Consider the following 13,776-nt stretch of genomic DNA (forward strand, 5'->3'; position numbering starts at 1 on the left):
GCAGAAGCTAAAAATAACTGTCACTCGTGTTGGCTTAGTTATGGACCCCAAGCAATACAACTCTGTTGTATTACGTGATTCGGCTGTGATTCTGTTACAGACAAGTTTTTAAGAGAGTTAATGCGTGATTCAAACAAAGTTTATAAAATTTTCATTTGCAGTTTGTGGTTAAAAATATTTTATCAAATTATCTTTTTTACTTAACTTTGTCCGATTTTGGCAAATTTTTAGCGTTGGGCTTGACGAATGTGAATCTTAACGGATCCTAGGATTCGAGCTTGATTTCGGTTTAGATTTCTGATTGGGAGATGGACATTTTATTGAGTTTTTAAAAGTTAAATAGAAAAACACAATATAAATGCAGAAAATTCTAAAAAATTAAAATAGACAAAATTCCAATTGTTCTAAGAGAAAAAAGTAGAGAGTAGATAAAAGATAATAAAAAATATAGAAAAGAAAGCAAACGATAAAAGTGTAATGTAGTGATAAAAATGACAAAAAAAAGTGACTGATTGAAAAAAAGACTCAAAATTTTAGAAAAGAAAAGACAGAAAAGTGAGAAATAAAATAGATTCACTTTGAAAAACATGATGTGGAGATGGGAATTGAGAGATAAGAAAAATAAGAAAGTATATGAAATTTCAATAATTGACGCTAGAATTAAAGGAACAAAATTTTGACGAATATTAAACTTCAAAAAACTGTAAAAAACGCTATTCAGAAGTTAAGCATTGATTAGCATGAATCATTGACGGCAATGACTATAGTAAAATTAAAAGATTGCAGCTACATTTGCTTTAAATAATTATTATGGAGTGTGAATACAAAAACGTTTGATGTTTGTTTTCATTTGGTTGATGGTAGAATGTAATGAAGATGATGACGATGAAGATGAAAATTTGGAAAAATGAAGGTAGGAGCAACAGGTTGGATGGTGCGGCTAATAATGCTGACTTGATAATTGACTTCTTGATTTTGAGGAAAGTTTTTGGAAAAAACTAAATAAAAAATCTGATAGATTGAGAATAAGATGGTGAAAAAATAATTCTTTTTCAATAAAAATTATTTCGATGGTTATTATTGTAGCAATGATAATAATAAGAACGCTGGCGGTTATTATTTCAAAGGAGGATATGAAATGTTGATGATAATGCCTGGAAGCGGTTACACTAATGGTGATTGTATTGATGTAAATATTTATATCATGCCAGGTAAGCTTGCTTCTGCTTCATCTCATTATTGGTAGAGACACGACACCTTTCCATTTGTTTTCATTTCTCTCTTTGCAATTTCATCTAGCCAGGGACATTTTTTGACGTCTTGCAACTCCCAGTGTCAACTCAACATTTTTGTTTTGATATTTAGATTGTTTGTTTACGTAATAAAATGCTTTCCTCTTATTGCATTGCTTAGAGGTATGATATGAACAATACACGTAAATCTAGGCATAATTATTTACGATGGTTTTGCGATAAGTGCTTGAACTTAGGGCTGAATTTGAAGACATTTACTGATTCCTTCGAGTGATGTAAAAACGTGGTGACCGCAAAGTTTGACAGACTGAATGAACTAAATCGCGAAATAAAATTCGCAATTGAAACCATCAATTCATCGGTGAATGCAAGTGAAAAAGGTTGAAACATTATAATCACCCTGATGTTCTACGTGGTGAACTAAACAATCTAAAAGCTGAGATGAATATGCCATTCGAGAACATTGTGGGTCGAGAAGTCAAAAAGAGCGTCGAGATCGGTGGCAGTGAGGTTAGAGCCGTTCAAAAAACATCGAACAATGTCAGCGACTTGAAGGTGAGAAAAAACAATCTAATAATGTTTGAATTTGCTGACAAGATTAAAAGTAACAACAAAGAAACAATGATGAAAATCTTAAAAATCTATCAGATGATGTTGTTGAAACAGACACATCGAGGCTGACAAGACCTGGATGAAAGGTGACGCTGTTGCCCAACTGTTGCTTATATGAAAACGTTGAAAGTCACTTTTTGTCATGTCTGGTTGAATCATGATTTGAAGATAGAACAACGAACGGAAGTCAAAACACTGATAAAAGAGGCAAAGTTGAAGGAAAGCTCAGAGAAAGATGTTTTTTATACAGAGTGAAGGGGCCTGTCGAAAGATGGAAAATTTTCAAATTTACTTTGGCTAGAAAATTGATTTAAATTCAAATTCAGATAAAAATGGTGATAAAAATAAAATTGATGCAAAAATTAGTGACTGCTCATCACTCAACGGAAACTCAACCAGTGTATATCTGAATTGATGATAGTTGCCCCGTGGGAGCAGTTGTCGCGTGTCAATATTAATTCGGTACATCTAGAAGGTCACAACATTGAGTTTTGCAGTAATGCCTCCTATCTAGGAATGATCGTTGACTCAAAATTGACGTTTGTTGATCACATCCAACTACTAACTTAAGTGTGTGCTGCTCAACTACATAAAATACGTTCGATTAGAAAATCCTTGAACAAAAGTACGATGGAAGGATTGATGCATGCGTTCATTTAATCTCGGCTGGACTACTGCAACAGTATGTACTATGGTTTGCCCTATAAATCTGTTGGGATGTTACAGTCTATTCAAAATCGTGCAGAAAAATCGATTATGTATCTCTGATTTTTGCTCGGCTTCACTAGTTAACTTTCGACAAGCAAATAATTTTTAAAGTTTGTACAATTTTGTTCAAGTGTATGAATAACTCCGCACTAGAGTATTTGAAGAACAAATGTCAGTTGAAAGCTTTAGCTTGCGTTCCGACAATTTGTGCTATCCGTCGGTCCCGTTTGACTCAAACGAAGTTTGGATCCCGAAACATTGCAGTATTTGGCCTTCGAGTCTGAAACGGTCTTCCCAAAGACCGGTTAGACCTTGTTCTCAGTGCTGACAAATTCAAGGTAATGTTGAAAACACATATATATCGTTGTAATAACAATTAACATCGTTTATTTTTTATTGATTTAATGTTTGATTCATTTGTTTGTTGATGAACAAATGAAAAATTGTCGAAAACAAACTTTGTAATTAGAGCTGTGTAAATAAATAAATAAATAGATAAACAAATAAATAAATAAATATATTTATATAAGAAAACTCGCTTTCTCTTTTCCTCTTTCTTACTTTCTTTGTTTCTCTCTTCTCTTTTTTTCTCTATCTCTTTCTCTTTCTAAGAATGTATTCACATATATTTGGCAATAAAAATGATGTCAATGAAGCATTTTGTTAAAAATTGAATTGATCGATCGCACCATCTGACTGGACAGACCTGCAAACATGGACAAACAGTAAAAATTTGAAAAATAATAAATAAAGTTGAAAATAATAAAAAAATATTACAAAAAGTTGAATATAAAAATTAGGAACGCACAAAGCCTGATAGGAACTGCAATGCAACAATTAATTATAAAAGTGGGGGATGTAATTCATCATTCTTCATTCAATCTGCCTTTCTAAGTTATCTTCGTCGTCGTCTCATCCACCAAAGTTTTCGTCATCATCATTATTGTTTTCGTTATCATTGTATAATTCATTAACATAATTATTAACTTTGCCGCCATCATCATCATCGTCGTCACCATCACCGTTTTCTTCATAACTGTCTTTAGCCCCAACATCATCATCATTTTCATCTTCATCACCATCATCGTCATCATCGTCGTCGTCGTCTTCATCACTGTGCTAGCCAACGTCGTCATTAATTATTTGCCGTAAGGGTGAGTGAAATATGTTTAAAATTTGTGATTATAACTTTGAAAAATTTCTTTCTCGCCGTTTGCAGGCGGCAATTTGTGTCTCCACATGTTGTCCTGCTCACTGGAGGCGTATTTGTCTTCGACTTGCTTGGCGATGAAATATTTTTACGGGTCCTGTTACTCAAGTCAACACTTCTGTTCTTACTAATGTAACTAGTAGAATATTTACCGGTGTCGCTGGCGTGTGGCCGTTCTTCAAGCTGTAAACACTTCTGCTGCTGTTGTTTTTATGTTGTTAGTGTTATTAATATTTAATGTATTGTGGCCGTTGTCGTTGTTCTCATTCAATTGTTGTTCTGTTAGAAAATCATTCAACTTGTTGTTACGATGTCTTAAAACATAAAACGAAATATTCTAGGGCTTAGTACAACATAGCACTTCACTTGTCTGAGGTAATTCACCAGGAAACAAGAGCAAAATAATTGAATGTAATAACAATTTCGAATGACAAGAATGTTTTCTAAGCAAACTTCATAAATGTTTTTAATTTCAATTATTCAATTGGTTTCAATTGGATTACAAAACGATTTTCCTACATTATTTTTTTGATAATTTTTAACAGCTAAAATTTGTATAATTTCTTGATTGAAGTCATTGTGCAAACATCTCTCAATGCAGACAGACTCATTCTTAAAAATGGTCACACTCCACCACACTCAGCCACACCACTTACACTCAACCACACCACTTACACTCTACCACACTCCACCACACCACTCACACTCCACTACACCAAACTCCACCCCCACACTCCACAGTTAAAACACGCCACACTCTCGCTAAATACTCAACAAAGGAAGCGTGTTTTGAAAATTTTTTAAAAATTTCATTATTCGTGGATGAATTTGATTTGTGAAAAATTAAAATTTTACAATTTTACGGTTTTTCAGAAATTTTAAAAATAAATATTCTTCAATGTCGAAATTTTCCGTTGTGCGCTGACGAACAAATACAAGCTGCTTTTATGTTTGTTGTTGATGTTTGTTTGTATGCATCCACTTTCAATCGTTTATTACGTCACTTCGTTGTCCAGAGCATAATTGTTCATATTTAAGTCGAAGTGACGTGACGTGATGAAGAAATGAAAAATAATAATTAGTCAGAAATTATTTGATTATTTCTCTTGCGTTTCTGTTCTTCATTTTAACATTTTTTGCTCTGGCTGAAAGAAAATTTATAACAAATTTGCTCTACGAATGTGTGTCTATGCTTGTATGCAATATATACCTCCTGTAAAATTTAAAAGGATCTATTTTTTATATTTAATATTAATCTTTAATTAACGTTTCGAATAATTTTTTATCTCTCACAAATTTGAGAGGATGATTATTTTTATGAGCTGCCAACCAATCAGCGCGACATCATCGACAAAACTGAACATACATGCATCTAAAACACACACACACACACACACACACACACACACACACACACACACACACACACACACACACACACACACACACACACACACACACACACACACATACCCATACACATACACCGAGGCACACACAAAGGTACACCGACCCAACTCACATATAATACACACATATGTATAGTATTGTATGAATTCTACCGAATTATTGGCATTAACCAATTATCAATTTAAGGTTTGTCTTTTCAATTTTCTTTACTAGAATTTTCAGGAAATTGTTCAATTTATTATCATGAAAATTTTTAAAAACTGTTGTTATCCAAATTCATCATGCTGATAGGCCTTATTTTGATTTTTTACCAATCATCTTCAGTGCAGGTCTGGTATATATAATTTCTCTAAACAAAGCAATGTTGGTTCTTATATATAGTCGGAACTCCGAATTTGATGGTTACAGGAAAAAATTCGTTTTCTAGAAATTCTCTATTGCCTAAAAGATGTATATATGCTATATATTTATGAAAAACAACTTCTTAATCATTTATTTACACATGATATAGTTGTAAAATAAAAAGAATTCGCAGGTACTAGAATAGGGAATAATAAATTTAGCTCTAAGATATTAAAGGTGTACAAAAGTACCGCTAATATCAATTCATAGAATGCTGCCTGTCCATTGTTTTTTTCAACTTTCATTAATTGTATTCGTTATTGAAAAATTATTTACCTTTTGTAGAAACAGTTTGTTATGATAAATTTCAAGGGACATAAAAAAATTCGTTAAATAGATATTTTCGTTGTATAGAAGTTCGCTATAAGGAGGTTCCACTGTATATATATATATACATAATAACTATATATATATATATATATATATATATATAAATATATATATAATATATATTTAGCAGTTCTTAACTGGATGAAACGATGAAAAGTTAACTGCAGTTAGTAAAAACAATAAATGGTTGCAAGACCATTAATAAATTGAATTAATAAAATACTACTTATAACGAAACTGACAATTTTACTACTCTATGAAGTTAAAAACGTTTAAATCGCACTTTGCCAACCGTTGAGAGAAGCGTTAAACATTGGTAAAAGAAGCGCTATATAAATGTTTAATATATATATATATATATATATTATATGCATTTATTGTTTAATTCATATATTTATTTATTTTATGTTTGTGTGATTAGGAGATGTTGGTACGTTCAAATAAAATTATAGTGCCTGTTTTTATTTGCGTTTAAATCTGATTTGAATAAATAAAATCTAGCGATAGAATTAGATCCCACAGTCAATCAAAATTTTTCTGTTGAATTGTAATGTCATGAGTATATTTCAGGTTTTGTGATTTGTCAACCATGTCAAGCAGTACAAAACGTGCATGCAAATTAATAATGAAAGCAATTGTACTCTCTTCGATCCAGTTTCTTTTGGTCAATGTTTAGCTTTTTTTAGGACAAAAAGTAAACTTGAAATAAAAATTGAAAGTATTAATCTGGCATTAAAATAGTTAGGACTGACATGGCATGGCGTGATGTGAAGTTCAATCGTTATTGTATGATTGCATGAGAGGAGGCGGGTGGAGGAACTCGCTGATAATAAAGCTTTGATGATAATAATGACGTTAGTGGTGATGATCAAGAGGAATGAAGATGATGATGAACGCGATGGGTGGTTATGACAGTTGAAAATAAATAATGATGATAAATATGAACAAATAGGGATGATGAATGATGATGATGATGATGAATGATATTGGTTGCGGTTGATGAATGTCTCACAGTTCAAAGATGGTGATTATGTATTCATTACTGTTAGTAACAAGACCTTTCATTCCTTATTCATGGAGTTGATGGCAGCTATTTGTGTTGCTGGTTGGTGCTTAACATATGTGTGTGTTCGTCTTTCTAAACATTTGAACGCCAAGATGTATCCAAAGGCGAAAGATTTCGGCCTAGAGCCCTCAACTAAAACAAATATTTTTATTAGGCTTGAGGTTAAATGTGACATGATCTTTACGTAATGTTTTAAAATGTTGATTTCATATTGTTACAGCTTTTTCACAGAAAGACATCATTTTACCAAACTTGATTAATAAAGACAAGTTTCGATATGATATGAAAATTTTAAAAAATGTGCATTTTGAAAAATAAAAATTGTCCACTTTTTCTAAAACATCCAAGACCACCCCAGAAACAATTTTTGACTACTTCACTGATTAAGCGACTGAATCAATGAACATTAGTATAAAAAAAATAGCAATGTTAATGATTATAAATAAATATTATAATAATAAAACTATGTATAATAATGAACTTCGTAAAAGATATTCCAGGATATGATCGAGTCGTTATTATGCAAGCATGCATTTTGAAATGTGAATGAAATCTATTTATAAGCTACAGAGTTGTTAACAACATTGTTTTATTTTCATCTTTAACTTTTCTGCCGTTATGAGAAATGTCCGGTCGTCATCCAGCATCTTCACATACTTATACAATACACGTACTATGGATGTTTTTCAAATATCACTTAAACAGAATTTGGCGGGACATCATGATCTTCCAATGTTTGAAGTTTGCACCTGCGGTTTCCAGCTGGCACCAGCCAACAATTTGCGTTTAAATTTAAAAATAGAGTAAGAGCTGTTGAATCATTAAAATGCACCGACTAAAGAATAAACTACAGATTTCTTGTTTAACTACAGTTCCAAAACTAATGATTTTTTTATTTTCCATTTAAATTTGAAAAACTAATTAACTCTTTCAATAAATCAAAAATAATAAATTGAGAAGAGCAAACAACAAATTTGACAAAAAAAAATTTCGACAGGTTGATTATGCGATATTATTTTGTTAGGAGCACATCGTGAAGCAAATGAAACGTACGAAACATTGGAAACATGGGAAACATGCAGGTTGTGCTGGTTGTCTTGATGCAGGCAGCATTAAGAGGGAGCAGGTTAATTTTTTTCCAAGTTTTATGACTCTACTGCTTTGCAATTGAATCCAACTGACTCGCTTGCATTTATTAATAAAGCTTTTATGATATTCCTCTGTCAGTTCGTGTCTTTGTATGCCTCATTGCTAGTCTTCCGCCAAACATCTTAAGGTGCCTGGTTTTATATTTATTATTATTGAATCATTAAAATACACCAACTAAAGAATAAACTACAGATTTCTTGTTTAACTACAGTTCCATAACTAATGATTTTTTTATTTTTCATTTATAATTGAAAAACTAATTCAAAAATAGTAAATTGAGAAAAGCAAACAAATTTGACGAAAATCAAATTTCGACAAACGAATTCAAATTTTTTCAAATTGTTTCAACCGTAAACACTTTTCAGTTTAAATCATGATTTGTCGTCACGTTGAAATTTAAATTTAAATTGCACGGTCCTTTGTTCCGGAGGAATGTATGTGTTGAAACAAGACTTGCAACCTGCACGCGTCCAGCAACTCAATGCATCCGCCACTATAATTATTCATCGTTCGCCACTATTTTTTATCACTCTTTTTTATCGATTTGGTTAACTTTTTTAGTTTCCAATATTATTAATTTTCGTTTCAACTTTTTTTCAGCTTGTTGAACTGTTGCAAAGATGATGTTTACTGTAGGTCATTAATTTTTTTATTGTAATTAATTCATATTTGCAACGGTTTAAATAACTTATTTTGAAACATTTTTTGAGTTTTGTTGCGGTAGAACAATTGTTCCCTGTGCATTAGTCCTGATATTCTGCTCAACTTGTTCCTACTCAGCTCTCACAACGTCACATTCTGGCATGTTCAGTAGTTTCTTGTCCGACTCCCTCTGTCAACGTCACTCCATTTCATTGCTTTTATTTTTTATTAGTACTTTTTGTTATTATTTGTTTATTACAAACAATTTCTCAATTGAATATTTGACATTCTGTTCATAGCGTTGGCTTTGAGTCGTTCTAATCACATGTGATTGTTAATTTTTCATTGCAATTAATCAATGTTTGAACGAAGAAGTTATGCGCATTTTGTTTTTAAACTCGCCCATCGTTGTTTTGTGCAACTGCCTTCTTGTGGAAATATTTTAGAATATCGTTTACATTTGGCGAATACTTAAAAGCTATTTGTCATTGGTCGCTATCGAATTTTCAAAACACCAGAATCATTTAAATCTGTAGTTGTAAAAGCCTTAAAAACAATTTATGAAATTTGGCAGAAATAAGTTATCAAATGTATTATAACAGATGTTGTTTACAAGCCAACTCAATTAACATTTTTTGCTGAGTTATCTCGTTCTGGGTGGTCTGGTTTAGAAGAACATCTCCTTTGGAAGCTGTTATCAAGTTGGTCAGAATGCATGCACGTAGGAGGGTTTTGATTGCTGAGGAGAAGAAGCACAAAACGACAATACAAAGTATATGAAGATGTTGGCGGGTGATAGAGATGCATGGAGATTAATTAAAATTATGAAAGCTTCAAAAACTGGACTGACATTTGGAATGGCACGCTGATGCAATGAAGATGTTGTAATGTTGTGATGATGTAATGATGTGATGATGCTGCAATGAGGCAGTGTTGATGTGATGATGATGCGATGTTGCTTAACGATATGATGAAAATGATGATGAGATAAATGTTGGTAGATTAACTGATATTGTTATGATGATGTAATAATAATCTGATGAATTTGAAGCGTTATGATGTAATGTAATAAAGGAACTCTACAATTTTTTTATTGTCCAACCACACGGTTACGTCGTTTTATTACGCTCAAGTAAATGTGCATGTATTAAAATAATTACATTTATTTCTTTAAATTAACTATTTTAAAAATTCAATTGAAGTAAACACTTCCTACCTTAAAATACTTCTTCTATTTTTAAACCGTTGATAAATTATTTTGTGTTGCGGCCACACTTCCATTCAAGGGAGTTTACTTTACGAGAGTTCTTCGACGCATAACTATTCATTCCACTCGCAGCATGCATCGACGCTCCTAATGATTTCCCATTATTAAGCTGCCTTCTCGCTTCTTACTACTTGAGAACAATAGTTTTGAATTTTTTCCCAAAACAAATTTTTATATGTCCAAAAATTATAGAAAATTTTGTAAATATTATTGTAGAAAATCGATATATGACTGATTTGCATACGTTCTGAGGTGCTTCTTGCCGCGGAAATGATGAATGTTATTGGAAGATTTCTTTGGGTAAATGTTGGAAAGGTTGCCAAAATGAAATGTTTGCATTGGATGTTGCAGGTGCGTGCTTGTCGGCTGTTTACAACAAACATTACGCAGATGAAATAATCAACAGTGCTTACCGCCACCAGGCTGCTAACAAACAATGCCATATGCACACTTGCCCTTCGAAACAATTTGCATAAAAAATAAAGGACAGAACGGCAATAATGGCTTACAATTAACAGCAAGTTATCGCTGGTGTCTTGAACGCCTGCTTCCTCCTCATTCGAATTTCCTTTTTTAAGTTGTTGGGTTTTTTCATAAAACAATTTACGACCTTTCTAATGGACTTCTGATTTTTATGAATCACTATTTATTTTGTTTAATCATCAATTTGCTTGTTTTTCAATACCATGCAATCACCTTGTAAATAATTTTCATCTGTGTTTAAATGAATAAATAAATATTTGTTGGAACAAAAAAAATTTTCATCCACAAAATGCACACCAAAGTTATTAAAAAGGATGTGTATATTTTACTGCATTGAATGGACCACAAGTAAATGCATTATATTTAAGTAAACAAATAAATAAATAAATAAGACAAAAAAGAACAAAAAGTAAACAAATAATTCGATATATATCACTAAAAAATATATCGATAGAGGTGTGTGCATGTGGGTGTGTGTTACCATTCTTTACGTTAATTTTGCAGCCACACTAACAGGAAAGTCAAGCATCCACACGCAGAGAGGTGCCATAAAAATTACTTTAGCAAAAACATGGGACGTCAATAATTAAAGGCATTCTGAATAACATAGCAGCGCAAAAATGTTGCAGCAAAACACGAATTGTCGAGAATTGCCAAGGATTTGTTTATGATGGAGAAACGCCAATCACGAATAAGGAAGACTCCACAGAACAATGCAGTTGGAAGACCCTCTAAGAAAGGAGAACAAATAGAACCATACTATCGACGGTTTTTATTACTCTCCTTTGGGACCACTAAGACCGAAAAATTCTCCAGCTTTCTTTTAGACTTCTAATTTTAGTCAATTTTATTGAATTCAACACTTCTACATTAGTTAATTGTTTATTCTGTAATGTCATCCATCCTTTTTTGGCAGGTCTTCATTTTTTCAGTTTCTCTTCTTCATTAGTACGGTTTTACTTAATTTGACTGTCATTTGGTTGTCTGCAAGTATGTCCAGACCTAGGTTTTCTATATTGTCTTTTTTCTCAATACATTTTTGTTTTAAAAGTTGACTTCTTATGGTTTTGTTTCATGATTTTCGTCTTTGACCTGGTTCTCAACAACGTTTTCGTAGGACTACGTCTGTTTTTTTACGCCTTAGTTTGTCCATGTTTTACAAGCATACATCAGTGTAGAAACCACACAGGTTCCATTATTTTTAGCTTTGCTATAATAGATAAATAATTCAATTTTTTTTTTAAATTTTTCTCAATGATGAAAATATTTCTTCCTGTCAATTTCTTTTAAACCAATGTTGTCACTTTATATAATTATAAGACTACCCTACCTTAGTAAACAAACTGGTCAATTTTCATCACATCATGTTGCATCGCATCATTTTACATCACATCATGTTACATCGCATCATTTTACATCACATCATTGTCTCACACTGCAAACAAAACTCCCAAGCCATTATACGTAAATAAATGCTAACACTTCAAGAAAGTCAATGTTTCATTTTTTAATAATTTAATATATGAAATAAAAATTATTTTTCAACTTTTCAACAGAGATTCACTTTGTGACGTATGACTGATAAATGTTAACAGGGTATTGTCTAAAAGTTTCTTGTGTGAAAAATTATTGATTCAATTCATTTCCACTTTGCAAACAAAAACTTTAATATTTAAATCTTTGTTTATTTTCACCCTAAAAATGTTTGCTAAGTTTGAGTTAAAAATAAATCACGTTACTAAATTTAAATACCAAAATAAATTAGATAATTCTTGGTATGAGATAAGATTTATTTATCTAGTTTTCAATTCATGAAAGAATGATGATCCTCCATTGTGGCCGTTCTTATCAAGGGATTTGAAGACGTTGTCATGTTTTGATTTTATAAACCTCGATGAAAGATTTCATCAAGCCACGATCAAACTGATCTGCCTTGCAACTTCTTTATTTTAAAGGATGTTTGGAATTTAACATTTCAAAAAGTTTATTTTTAAACATTGATTTGAATTTAAATTCAGCGTATATTTTAAACTGTTTATAGCCATGAAAAAAATTTAAAGATCGCTTACAATTTTAGTTTATGTACAGCTTATATATTTAAATATTTATAAATATATATATATATACAAATTGTTGAGTAAACATATAAACTAAAAAAAAAATAATTTTTTCAACCTGCATGTATTCTAAATGCAACGATGATGCACAATAAATCAATCATTCGTTCAAATTGGAAGGATGAAAACACCGAGATTTTTTTAATATTTACATTTACATCACCTGCTTTTTGTTGTTTTAACATAAATGCATCATCCATCCATCCGTCCGTCCGTCCGTCCATCCATCCATCCATCCATCCATTCATCCATCTCTCAGTACATTCTTATAAATTAACCTCTCTTATAGAAGCATAGCAGAGATTAGCAGAGATTGATATTCTGAAAATGTTTTTTTCGCCATCTTCTGGCCAGTGACAAGTTTGTTTTCTTTTCATTCAGTCACATCAAAGCCTTACAAATGCGTGCAATTTTGCATAATTGAAAAGTTTTGTTGGCACATATCATCAGTGAACTCAACATCACATCCATCAAGAAAATGATCCAAGCATGTTTCATCTCTCGCTCCTCGAAATGTTCTCCTGTGCATCTGTGACGTGTTTGTTGTGTGTGTGTCTTGTGATAATTCGTCTTTAGGACACGTGTGATAATTCGTCTTTAGGACAATGACCAGACACATACAGACTATATAAACTGCATGGACGCAAATTAATTAAATTTAAATCAAATTTTTTTGCACAAGCACCAACCGAATTTTAAACATTAAACGGCTTATGTTTATATCGTTTGATATCTATCCAATGCGACAATTTTTCAAAACCCAAAGCTTGGCGTGGAGATTAGTAGGAATTGAAATATATTCAATATCTCATGTAGAGGTGCACACGGCAGGAAAGTATTCGCGACGATGTGACGGGGGCAGGCTCGCAAAATTGATGGCCAGATGAAAGACCTGCTGGAAGAATAATGATGAATGCATAGATGAATGGATGGATGGATGGATGGATGAATGGATAGATGGATGGATGTTATGTTATGTTATGTTATATATATGAAATAACTTACCTTGTTAATTTAAAGAACAAAGAAACGCACACACATATGTATAATTTATATACAATATATATATATTTATATATGTATCTACAATATTCTATAAATTCTATCGAATGTTTGGCATTAATATG

At 32.0% G+C, this 13,776-nt stretch overlaps 1 protein-coding gene across 1 annotated transcript; it reads left to right on the plus strand.

Moving 5' to 3' along the window:
- Nucleotides 1-1,694: 1,694 nt before the first annotated feature.
- On the plus strand, nt 1,695-4,587 carry HELRODRAFT_162772 (hypothetical protein; the record flags this gene model as incomplete). Its single annotated transcript, XM_009024874.1, has 4 exons — nt 1,695-1,808; nt 2,265-2,340; nt 3,793-3,891; nt 4,358-4,587. The coding sequence occupies 4 exons, from the start codon at nt 1,695-1,697 to the stop codon at nt 4,585-4,587; spliced, it is 519 nt and encodes a 172-aa protein (XP_009023122.1).
- Nucleotides 4,588-13,776: the final 9,189 nt, after the last annotated feature.

The sequence above is a fragment of the Helobdella robusta genome, assembly GCF_000326865.2.
Source record: "Helobdella robusta unplaced genomic scaffold HELROscaffold_4, whole genome shotgun sequence".
Taxonomy (NCBI): domain Eukaryota; kingdom Metazoa; phylum Annelida; class Clitellata; order Rhynchobdellida; family Glossiphoniidae; genus Helobdella; species Helobdella robusta.